Source organism: Dicentrarchus labrax, unplaced genomic scaffold (genome assembly GCF_905237075.1).
Source record: "Dicentrarchus labrax unplaced genomic scaffold, dlabrax2021, whole genome shotgun sequence".
In the NCBI taxonomy this organism is placed as follows: Eukaryota; Metazoa; Chordata; class Actinopteri; family Moronidae; genus Dicentrarchus; species Dicentrarchus labrax.
This window is the reverse complement of record NW_026136714.1, coordinates 508314-520704: the sequence shown is the minus strand read 5'-3', so window position 1 is coordinate 520704 and position 12391 is coordinate 508314. Positions and strand designations below refer to the sequence as shown.

At 32.6% G+C, this 12391-nt stretch overlaps 2 protein-coding genes across 6 annotated transcripts; both read right to left on the bottom strand.

Moving 5' to 3' along the window:
* Window positions 1-1466: 1466 nt before the first annotated feature.
* LOC127376348 (uncharacterized) lies at window positions 1467-6740 on the bottom strand. 5 transcript variants are annotated; one of them, XM_051423153.1, is made up of 7 exons: window positions 6417-6738; window positions 5042-5216; window positions 3905-3975; window positions 3662-3829; window positions 3495-3592; window positions 2306-2389; window positions 1467-2218 (listed from the first exon to the last, which is right to left on the bottom strand). In XM_051423153.1, the coding sequence occupies exons 1-7, from the start codon at window positions 6421-6423 to the stop codon at window positions 2075-2077; spliced, it is 747 nt and encodes a 248-aa protein (XP_051279113.1). In that variant the 5' UTR covers window positions 6424-6738; the 3' UTR covers window positions 1467-2074. The 5 variants fall into 5 exon arrangements, with proteins under 5 accessions (XP_051279113.1, XP_051279110.1, XP_051279109.1 ...); XM_051423150.1 differs by having other exon boundaries at window positions 3662-3975; window positions 6401-6740; XM_051423149.1 differs by having other exon boundaries at window positions 3662-3975; window positions 6417-6739.
* Window positions 6741-8876: 2136 nt separating this feature from the next.
* LOC127376353 (cytochrome c oxidase subunit 6A, mitochondrial) lies at window positions 8877-11913 on the bottom strand. Its single transcript, XM_051423158.1, has 3 exons — window positions 11747-11913; window positions 9301-9443; window positions 8877-9205 (listed from the first exon to the last, which is right to left on the bottom strand). The coding sequence occupies exons 1-3, from the start codon at window positions 11850-11852 to the stop codon at window positions 9116-9118; spliced, it is 339 nt and encodes a 112-aa protein (XP_051279118.1). The 5' UTR covers window positions 11853-11913; the 3' UTR covers window positions 8877-9115.
* Window positions 11914-12391: the final 478 nt, after the last annotated feature.

Sequence of the window (12391 nt, the reverse complement as noted above, 5' to 3'; positions counted from 1 at the left end):
AGCGACCCGGAAGTGACGCGTTCAGCTCGTTTGTTTGTTTACAAAACAACAACAACTTTATTTTCTAATAAACAGATATTTACAGATATAACAGCGACATTCTGATGAGATTAAACTTCACCAAAAACTTTATTCTATAACTTAATCAATAAATCTCATCCTGATCAATACATTTCATCCTGATCAATAAATCTCATCCTAATCAATACATTTCATCCTGATCAATAAATCTCATCCTAATCAATACATTTCATCCTGATCAATAAATCTCATCCTGATCAATAAATCTCATCTTAATCAATAAATCTCATCCTGATCAATAAATCTCATCCTGATCAATAAATCTCATCCCGATCAATAAATCTCATCCTGATCAATAATAGTTTTTAAATGTTTTTATTGTTTTCAGATACATTGTTATTATTATTATTATACAGGCTACTGTTTCTGGAGCAAACAGAAATAAATAATAAAACACAAAAACAACATTTACACTAATTAATAAATATTCATTAAAAAAAACAAACAAACAAAAAATTAATTATTAGAAATTACAGGAAGCGCTTCTACAGTGCGAACGTACAGATAGTGTCATAACTTACAGTTAATAAAACAAATAATAAAACAATAAAATAATTAATAAAACAAATAATAAAAAATAATAAAACAAATAATAAAACAAATAATAAAATAATTAATAAAATAATAAAACAATAATAAAACAAATAATAAAACAAATAATAAAACAATAATAAAACAAATAATAAAACAATAATAAAACAATTAATAAAACAAATAATAAAATAATTAATAAAACAATAATAAAACAAATAATAAAACAAATAATAAAACAAATAATAAAACAATAAAATAATAAAACAATTAATAAAACAAATAAAACAAATAATTAATAAAATAATAAAACAATTAATAAAACAAATAATAAAACAAATAATAAAATAATAAAACAAATAATAAAACAATTAATAAAACAAATAAAACAAATAATTAATAAAATAATAAAACAATTAATAAAACAAATAATAAAATAATTAATAAAACAATAATAAAACAAATAATAAAACAAATAGTAAAACAAATAATAAAATAATAAAACAAATAATAAAATCATAAAACAAATAATAAAACAATTAATAAAACAAATAATACAATAATTAATAAAACAAATAATAAAACAAATAATAAAACAAATAATAAAATAATTAATAAAACAAATAATAAAACAAATAATAAAATAATTAATAAAACAAATAATAAAACAATTAATAAAATAATAAAACAAATAATAAAACAATTAATAAAGTAGCCCATGTTGCTGGTGGCAGAAATCAGTTTACCTGCGATTCCTCATTATAAAGGTAAAGTGATGTTAGTGTTTGGCCACGTGTGTCCGAATTATTCAGACAAGGCAACTGAAAAATAATCCTGTAGAGCAAAATAACCTCGTTAAGGTCGTCAGAAGTGTCGATACTAAAGAAAATATACAAATAAAAACAGATTTATCGTTGGACTTTCACCCCGAAGCTGCTCAGATGAAACAAACGGGGGAAGAAAAAGATTAAATAATTAAATTAACATTATTACAAACGTGTTGTTTTTGTGTGCAGGAACATTTTTCTTGAGGTATCGAGTGTCGTCGTTCTATATTAGTGTTTCATTGTCGTGTTTAATCCAACTCAAGGACCAGACTCCATTAAAAAAACCTCTAAAATAAGGAATAAGTGTTGATGTCAGAGCTTTAGCAGCGAGGATTAGACCTCCGCCCGTCAGATTAGACCTCCGCCCGTCAGATTAGACCTCCGCCCGTCAGTGACTGCAACCGAAAACAAAATTTAAGTTAAAATGTTAAATTATTGTCTCTTAAAACGCGTATAAAAGAGTTCCTACATCACTCATCTGACGTGGTCGTAAGTTCCCTTTAAACTGTGAGTAAGTCACGTGACAACAACCTCCGGGGGCAATCATGTGACTGAAGCCGTTTATTACAACCGTCTGACCTTAAATGAATCAGTTGTTGTCGTTTTTGTTACTCATCGGAAGATAAAAAGTGTTTCTACATCAGCTGTTTATCGAGTAGTAATATTTCTTTCTCCAGCTTCCTCATCTTCAGCGCCCTGAACGCCATCTGCTGCTCGCGGTTCTCGATCTCCTTCCTGAGGTAGCAGCAGTAGAGCGCTCGGATGTCTTCGGTCTGCTTCTGTGGAAGAAATCAAACATCGTGTGTTCGGATTTCGCTCTCGTTCTCTGACTTTACCTTAAAGCTACCGACACATTCGAAGCTCACCTGAGCGCCCCTGCCGGCGGCGGCGGCGGCGGCGGCGGGACACGACGAGTCGGCTCTCTCCTGGAAGCTGCTGCTGTTCACGTCCTGCAAGAAAGTCCAAAGTTTTTCACCGACACAGACGATATTTCATTGGCTGATTTGGACGATAGCGGAGAAGTTTTAGAAGTTTTAAATGTTACTGAGGACGCTGAATCCATTTCTGACACTTTTTAAAGAACAAAAATGTCGATTAAACCACATTTCGACTCCCAGTGAGCTGATTTTGACTCATTTTAAGTCGATTGTGAGGTTAATTTTATCCATAATAAATAACAGCAGCAGCAAAAAGTCAATGAGCAGCATATAAATAACCTCAGACTCTAATCTAGTTTCATATTTTATTAATAATGTATGCAACTGTAATTAATACGTGAATTATAGATTACCGTAAAACTTCCAATAAAAGCAGGGTCCCTAATAGATGCAGGTCTCTAATAGAGGCCTGGTCTGGATTTTATAGAAATTGTCTCGATGTATAAAACCTCTTAAAACCCACCGGGTCGCCTGCTTGAGCGAGTTTTAAGTCGTTTTGATCTCCTACACAAATATAAATGTTTAAACTTCTGTCAATATGTTGATAATGAACATCATTAGATCAGTTATAGATTCTCCACAATTCAATCTTCCACAAAGCCCTGTCCCAAATAAAGGCCTGTCCCAAATAAAGGCCTGTCCCAAATAAAGGCCTGTCCCAAATAAAGGCCTGTCCCTAATAGAGGCCTGTCCCAAATAAAGGCCTGTCCCAAATAAAGGCCTGTCCCTAATAGAGGCCTGTCCCAAATAAAGGCCTGTCCCAAATAAAGGCCTGTCCCAAATAAAGGCCTGTCCCTAATAGAGGCCTGTCCCGAATAAAGGCCTGTCCCAAATAAAGGCCTGTCCCTATTAGAGGCCTGTCCCAAATAAAGGCCTGTCCCAAATAAAGGCCTGTCCCTAATAGAGGCCTGTCCCAAATAAAGGCCTGTCCCAAATAAAGGCCTGTCCCAAATAAAAGCAGGGGGAGTTCAGTGATTTAAGCAAATAAAAGCCCGGGCTGATTTCATTGGATGTAAAGTTAGAACAGGAGGAGTCATCGGCTGCAGGAGACAGATGGAATAAAAACACGTAAACTCTGATTCTGACTTTATAAAATCGAGGTTTTCGAAGTTCTTACTCGTTCGAAATGCGTGTCGCTGACGTCGGTCTCGTCGCTGCTCAGGCTCTCCGGCTCCGTCTTGGTTACGGGCAGCAGGAGGACGGGGTGGCCTGAGACTGTAAACACTGAGTTAGATTGCGGTTCGGGTCCTGAAGCGGTCGGAATCAGAGGTTAGGGGCACGTACCGCTGATGAAAGAGCTCTCGGACCCGGTCAGAGGCTCGATGCCCCCGGGGAGGACCTCCAGCCTCAGCGTGGCGTCTTTGTGCTGCAGGACGTCTTCCTCTGCGGAGGTCAGGGACGGGGTCGCCGAGCCCCCCTCGGTCCTCGTCACCTCGGCGTGTCGTCTTTTTGCTGCGTGAGGACGGATTAGAGAGTTAAAGCTCGGCTGGAGGTCATTCTGTTGGAGGATGGAGTTTGTTTTGTTACCTGTTTGAACGATGTTCTTATGTTTGACCTTCACCTGCTGCCACGACCTCTTATAGCCGCTGTCGGACACCCTGAGGAGGCAGAACGACCACAACGCTGTCAGTAACGGTGACCTTAACGGTCCATGTGTTAGATTTTATCTGTATTTTGTCCCTTTTTGTTTATTTTAATGTTCTTTTCCACACATACAGACATAAATATGCATTAAAACTATCTGTATATTACATTATATTACATTATATTACATTATATCATATTTTTATTATTATTGTGACTTTTAAAGAGATTGTTGCTGTTTGTATGATTTCTTTTTTTTTTTATTGTATATTTTGATTTTTTTTGTACAGAACTTTAATCAGTTTAAGGCGTTTTCTGTCCCGAGGATGTTACATAATAATAATAATAATAATGATAATGATAATGATAATAATGATAATAATAATAATAATAATAATAATGATAATGATGATAGTAATAATAATGATAATAATAATAATAATAATAATAATATAGTAATAATAATAATGATAATAATGATGATGATGATAACAAAATTTAATTATAATAATAATAATAGTAGTAATAATAATAATAATGATAATAATGATAATAATAATGATAATAATAATAATAATGCATGTAAAACTTTAGGAAAGGAGAACATTTAATTGTTACCAGAACTAAAATAAATAAATTATAACTATTTTACGAAAGACAAACTTTATACGTTTTGGAAAAAATTGTATGGAAGCCCATTAATGCCAATTAGGAAAAATATATTCTGTAAATCAGAATAATGACAAAAAAATCTCAACAAATTGACTCAGTATCAAAATATTGATTTATTTTGAGAAACTTTCATTATAATAACAAACAGTTTTTCTTTTTACTTCCATACATTTGTAAAGTTTTCTGTGATTTCCTGGAAAAAACAATGATGAACTGATTTAACTGTTAATGGAGGATTATAAATTATATATTCTATTATTACATTTAGATTTTTTAATGTATTTTCTTGTTTGTTTTCGACTCTTAGTTCTGTAACCGTTCAGATTATGTTCGTCTGTTTCTGTGATCCACCTCATATTTCTAAAAGACAATGAAGAGTTAAATAAATAAATAAAAAAGTCTTCTTACGCGTTTATTTTGTCAGCGATCCTCTGCCAGGCTTCCTCTCTCAGCTTCGAGGCGCTGGTCGTGTTGGATTTGGCCGTCAGTATTTCTTTCTCCTCCTCGTACAACCTCAGGATCAGTTCCTGCTCTTTGGAGCTGAAGAAATGAGCCCGCTCGTTCTTCTTCATCATCTGGAAATCTATTAAAATAAAACAAATGATTTATGTTTATTTTAACAAATAAATGATATATGATAACTTTATTTAACCACACTGGGGAAATTCACTCACTATAGGAGCTTCAGATACAACAGAATATAAACAAAAAATACATATTAAATAAAAATAGAATAGAAAAATACAAGATATAATAGAAATTAAATAAATAAAATATAAAATATTCTAATAAAAGTAGAATAAGAGTTATATATAGAGATGTTATTGATATGGAAGATCACAGCAGGAGGTGGTATAATATTAATAATGTGCCTGTAAGAAATTATATATTTAAACTTCTTTTTTATAATAATATATTTTACATTTGCTTTGGTGATCTAAACGTCTGTTTCACATTGAAAAATAAAGAAATTAAAAAATAAATATACAATAAATGTCTGTTTGTGTTCATGTGATCCGGATTTCAGCGTGCAATTAATTAATTAAGGAACATTTATTTTATATTTATGTTTTTTAACTTATAAGTCTACTTTTAATTTTTTTCTATTTTAAGTTCATATTAATATTATTATTTCATTTATTTTTTTTCCATTATTGGCACAGTAGCATAATAATAAAATACAATAAAATAACTATAATAAAAAATATATATATATATTATATATATAATATACACACACTTAAATTAAAGTTAGTAATATTTTTATTATTAATAATAATAATAATAATAATATGTATGTCTATAATAATAGATTTTACACTTCCCATTGAAAAGTTAATTAATATAATTAATTAATTAAAATACAATTAATATTGTGATTTAGCTCTCGGACCAGGTCTCACCCCTCTCAGGTCTCACCCCTCCCAGGTCTCACCCCTCTGGTCTCACCCCCCTCAGGTCTCACCCCTCAGGTCTCACCTCTCAGGTCTCACCCCCCTCAGGTCTCACCCCTCAGGTCTCACCTCTCAGGTCTCACCCCCTCAGGTCTAACCTCTCGGTCTCACCCCCTCAGGTCTCACCCCCTCAGGTCTCACCCCTCTCAGGTCTCACCCCCCTCAGGTCTCACCCCCCTCAGGTCTCACCTCTCTCAGGTCTCACCCCTCTGGTCTCACCCCTCCCAGGTCTCACCCCTCCCAGGTCTCACCCCTCAGGTCTAACCCCTCTCAGGTCTCACCCCCCTCAGGTCTAACCCCTCTCAGGTCTCACCCCTCTCTGGTCTCACCTCTCATGGACTCTGTGATCCGGGTTCTCGGGGATCGATTGCTCTCCCCTTCCTGTCGCAGCGTGCGCGCGCAGTTATCCGAGATGTTTCAATGCTAGATTTACTGATCAGATCGGAACCCTGCGGCCGCGAGACGGATCGCAGCCCGGCCTAATCGATCCCACGGCTGGTCACCTCACTCCTCCTGTGATCAATAAGTGTGCGCGCGGCGGTTGGCGGGAGGAGGCGGCCGGCGGGAAGAGGCTGAAAGCCCGCGAGCTTTGTTAACCCTGGATTTTCTAATTCGGCTTAAGGCGCGTTCACGTGAAGGAGGAGGAGTCAGTGCGGAGTCACGTGGGTCAGAAACGTCAAATATCGATTAACATGCGGATCGATAACTAAAATTAATTTATTATTATTATCTTTTTATTATAATTAATGAAAATAATTTGTTTGTATTTATTATGATTTTGTTAAATTAGCTTAATCAATTAATCATCAATGAAAAAGTAAATAAATAAAAACAAATTATCATTAATAATAATAATAATAATAATTTGTTTTTATTTATTATTATTACTTAAGTAATTAATAATAAATTAAAACAAATATCATTAATAATAATATTTGTTTTTATTTATTATTAATTAATTAATAATAAATAAAAACAAATTATTGTCATTAATAATATAATAATTTGTTTTTATTTATTATTATTAATTAATTAAGTGTATTAATGTTCCCGTATTATCCTAAATTAGATGAATTTGTAACAAGTTTTTTTGTTTGTTTGTTTTATTGTTTATAAAAATAAAAATGCTAAAACATGTAAAAAAACTGAATCATTTGTGGAATCATGAATTTTCTGCAATAAAATGATTAATCAGAATCAGAAATACTTTATTGATCCATCGGGGCGAAACCAGTCACAGACGCTGTTCACAAGACATCAAAGAGAAATAATAATAATAATAATAATAATATTTATTATATTTACAATATGTAACAACAATATATATAGAAAATATAAAAATATAATAAGAGTCTGAAATATGAACTTTATAATAGATGAGAATCTATAGAAGATAGAAATAAGAAGACGATCAGTTTATTGATTTATTGATTGTTTGGTTGATAAAATGATACAAACTGAAGATATTCAGTTCACTGTTATTAAAGAATAAATAAATAAATAAATAAAGAAAGAAGAATTTTGACTTTTTTTCATCAAAACTGATTAATTGATTAACAAAATAGGACAATAATTTAATAGTTTGTACCCAAATGTTTCTGTTCATGTCCAACCAGCTGATCATGTGACAGATCAATAGTGTGTGTGTGTGTGTGTGTGTGTGTGTGTGTGTGTGTGTGTGTGTGAGTTATACCCTTCATTAATTTTATGTTACGTCACATTTGTTCATGTAATCTTAATCAATGGCAGATAAACAACCTCCATTATAAACACTGACACAAATCTCCGCTCACAAACAACGAGCGAGCAGCTTGACGTCAGACATTAACGATCAATATGAGATCAATAAAGAGGAGCAGCATTAATACGGAGCCACAGACACATAAATACACATAAATACACATTATCATCAATCCTTCACCATCCTGGAGTCTGCAGAGACTTTAAACAGCTAATAAATGATATTAATATCAGCTGAGTTTATATTATATTATATATATAAAATGTTCTTTATCAGGAAGGTTTTAATTTAATCTGAGATATTTACAGATGTTTGGTTGCTTAGAAACAACATATATGTTTGTGTTTATATCAATAGATCAATATATGTAAAGTTTAATTGAGAAGGATTAATAAGTTAAATTTTAATGTTTTTTTTTTACACGTTTTGAACAATAAAAGTTTAAATCTTTGGACATATGCCGGCAGGGAAAGCACAGATGTGACTAATAACATTACAGATGTTTATTAAAGTGAAGCTAAAGCAGCTAAATGGAACTCAGCCATTATTATTTACTGTTCACACCTGAGCTGCTGCCGACAGGCTCGCTGTGAAAAAGGCAGATTTGTGTCAATCTTTAAGGCAACTTCTAATTATGTTCAACAAATGTTACATCGAGTTCAAAGGTGATTTTAAATGACCACTTATTTAATAATTATTAGCAGAAACAGAAGTTGTTTATGCTTTTTTTTATAACTTGGTTTCCACATTTATATTAACATCAACATGTTTGCAACTTAAAAGTTAAATAATAAACTTAATAAATAATAAGTTTTATCTTGAATTAGTGACTAAATGACTCTTTAGTGGATTAAAAGGGTAAAAAATTGAATATTTTAACTTTTATTGTATTTTTTATTAAATTGGAAGAACGAGGGGAGAAATAAAGTCGTCCATTCTGATTTATTCTCTTATTCCTACTTTGATTATTATTATTATTCTTCCTCTCAGACGTTTAAATAATCTGTTTTTAAATAAAAAGACACACAGAAGAAATAAAGACACGAACTGAGGTAATAATAGTTACTTTATTTACGTTAATTCAGGTTTAAGCGGACGTTGTGTTTCATGGTCCAGAACAAAAGAAGCAGTTGGTTCGGGTGCGCTCGTGTTCGAGAGCACGGAGGTTAACAACAACAACAACAACAACAATAAAGAAGACTGTGAATGGGGTTGTGGTCCAGTAACAAACGCTGTGGGAGAACTGGTCCCGGTCTGGAGGTCTGGAGGAGAGAGACGGGTTTGGGTTTAGTCGTCGTGGCCCTCGTAGCCGTCAGGGAGGGCGTTCAAGTGCGAGTTGTGGAAGAGGCTGTGGTTTCCATCTCCCCACGGGAACCGCTGCGAGAGAGAGAGAGAGAACACGTTAGAGCCAATCAAACCGCGGCGCTACAGGCGGCCACTGTGGAGCGACGTGGAGCGGCGTGGACTCGGACCTTGCTGCGGATGCGGAGGTGGCTGTACGGGACGAACTCGGGCATCTCGTGGCTGTGGTTCTGCTCCTTCAGGTACATGTTCAACATGCACACCGCAACGCCGGGCAGGGCGACCACGAAGGTCAGGATCTTCCAGGTCCGGGCTGGAAGACGAAGACGGAGACAAAGAGATGATATCTTCTATAATTATTATAATTATAAAAGTTTCTACAACAAAAATGTTAATGTCATTAAAACAACGTTAAATGTAATTAAATTAGAGCTTATTTAAAGAAAATATATATTTTTTTCCACGTAAAGACTATTAAACTGTTTTAATTATAGAATTATATAAAATTATTGACAGTTAACAGTAAAAATAAGTATTTGTTGTGTAATTTTAAATGGATTTGTTTGTTAATTGACAGACATCTTATATAATTATGTTAAATAAATGTTGTTTATCAGTGTAAACAGCAATAATTACTGTAACTACACAGATAATGACTTTTATTACAGTTCTATAACTTTTAAAACTCAGATTAAAATAAGAAAAATCAAATAATAACAGCTCTCTGCTGTAAATTTAAGCCTGATTATTTGTATTTAAAAGGTAATTTCATTGTTTGTTTGTTACAGAGCCTTAAAAAGATCACATCACGATTTTAATAGTTTCAATTTGTGGTTATATTTTCACTCCCTCATAATCATTAATCACAATATCTGTCAGAACAATCATGTTTTTTTTATCATTCAGCTCCAATAAAGTCTAATAATAATAATAATAATAATAATAATAATAAAAGTCTCTATTTTTTATATAAGTTTCTTAAAGTCTATCTGTAATACTAAAGAATATTAAACGTCTTCACTTCTGTAGAATCTCTTATTTTATTATTGTACGTAAACATTTATTCTGTTTGTGACTATAAACTTTCTCTCTATCACAAGAGTTTCTAACAAACATCATCAGTGGATGTTAAACACAACTAATAATGAATCTACACTGCGTATATTCACAGAAAACAACAGGAAATCTAAAATACAGATTAAATGTAATAAACTTTAAGGTTTAATTGAGATATAATTCAGAAGGAAACTTTTCTCTTTTCCAGTTGACTTAAAGATTTTTAAGAATCGAACCACGAAGTTCGGAGCAAACTGACCGATAATGAAAATATTATTCCATAAACACTCTTTGTTTTGTAAATAAACACAATTTGGAAACGTTTATTAAACTCTCTGTAACCAAACACACATTCATTGTGTCCTAAATAAAACTTATTACAGGTGTAGACAAAATGTTCCTGAGATTATCGGGACGAATATTAAAGAAACTATTCAACATTTATTTATTTATTTATTCATGTAACTTCTTTCTGGTTCGACTTAAAGAACCTTTAAATAAGATATTAAACATTAATATATTAGATGTTTAATATGTTCTCTGCAGATTAAATATCATCCTGCTTCTATACTTTACTGACTGCGTTTGCTTTTCTTACTTTCCTTTGATTTGTTGTACAGTTTAATTCCTTTTAATGTTAATTTCATTATATTAATTATAAAATATAAGTGTAAACTTTAGTTCAGAGTTTGTATTGAATGCTGCTGATAATAAGACACACTGTAGTTGTTATAGTCTCTTTTAAAGCCGCCGTATTGTGAGTGTTTAATGTTTTTAATCTGTTAAATGTTGAATAAAGTTTATTCTAATTAATGTTAATATATAAAAAACAGGAACAACAACAACAACAACAACAAAATGTAAATAACTGTACTAAAATACAAACTGAGACCCGATTAAACAGGAAATATAGAATATATAATAATGTTCCTACAGGAGACAAATTAAAGTTAAATATAATAATAATAATAATAATAATAATAATAATAATAATAGTGTCCGTTGACCTGTTTGACCCTTTAATCTAACACTTTCTCACTTTAAATCCACAGATATAAATCAGAGTAAACACAGTTAAACTACACTAACTCTCTGTGAGGCTGTTTTAATGTTTTAATGTTGATTTAAAGATGTTTTAATGTTTTAATGTTTTAATGTTGATTTAAAGTTGTTTTAATGTTTTAATGAGGCAGCTTCTTCAGGCTCAAGGAGGCTAACGCTGATGCTAACGGAGCTAATGCTAACGGTGCTAATGCTAATGCTAACGCTAATGCTAACGGAGCTAATGCTAACGGTGCTAATGCTAACGGTGCTAATGCTAACGGAGCTGATGCTAACGGAGCTGATGCTAACGGAGCTGATGCTAACGGAGCTGATGCTAACGCTAATGCTAACGGAGCTAACGCTAACGGAGCTAGCGTTAGCTCCGCAAGGTCACAGAGTGAGTCTGTAGATGAATCCCCGTTAATGTGAACCGGAGGGTTTAACGGAGGGTTAACGGAGGTTTAACGGAGGGTTAACGGAGGGTTAACGGAGGTTTAACGGAGGGTTAACGGTTACCGGTCTGCTCTCCGTGTCCTCCGGCGGCAGCAGCGGAGAGGTGACGTCGGTTCCGGGTGGCGGGAGAACGCAGCAGCGCGTGAGAGAGCCGTCCGAGAGCCGCCATCTTCTTTTCTGAGCGAGCCGAGGAGAACCGGAAGGAACTTATACAGAGGGGGTCACGTGGAGGAGCGGCGCGCGGCTCTACTGCGCCACCAAGCGGCGACAGTGTGAACTACAGGCAGACTCAAATAATAATTATATTATATATATCTAACTATATATATCATAATTATTATATTATATATATATCTAACTATATATATAATAATTATATTATAATATCTAACTATATATATAATAATTATATATATCTAACTATACATATAATAATAATTATATGTATCTAACTATATATATAATAATTATATTATATATATCTAACTATATATATATAAATAATAATTATATATATCTAACTATATATATAATAATTATATTATATATATCTAACTATATATATATAAATAATAATTATATATATCTAACTATATATATATAAATAATAATTATATATATCTTACTATATATATAATAATATTACTATATCTAACAATACATATATATAGAAATAATAATTATATTATATATATCTAACAATATATA

Excerpts from the sequence above, each read along its gene's own strand:
- LOC127376348 (XM_051423149.1), bottom strand. Across the intron at positions 3,593-3,661 it reads CGAGAGCTCTTTCATCAGCG|TCTCAGGCCACCCCGTCCTC; the intron begins GTACGTGCCCCT and ends CAGTGTTTACAG. Across the intron at positions 2,219-2,305 it reads CCGCCGGCAGGGGCGCTCAG|AAGCAGACCGAAGACATCCG; the intron begins GTGAGCTTCGAA and ends TTTCTTCCACAG.
- LOC127376353 (XM_051423158.1), bottom strand. The coding sequence starts at position 11,852 with ATGGCGGCTCTCGGACGGCTCTCTCACGCGCTGCTGCGTTCTCCCGCC. Across the intron at positions 9,444-11,746 it reads AGGACACGGAGAGCAGACCG|CCCGGACCTGGAAGATCCTG; the intron begins GTAACCGTTAAC and ends TTCGTCTTCCAG. Across the intron at positions 9,206-9,300 it reads ACCTCCGCATCCGCAGCAAG|CGGTTCCCGTGGGGAGATGG; the intron begins GTCCGAGTCCAC and ends TCTCTCTCGCAG.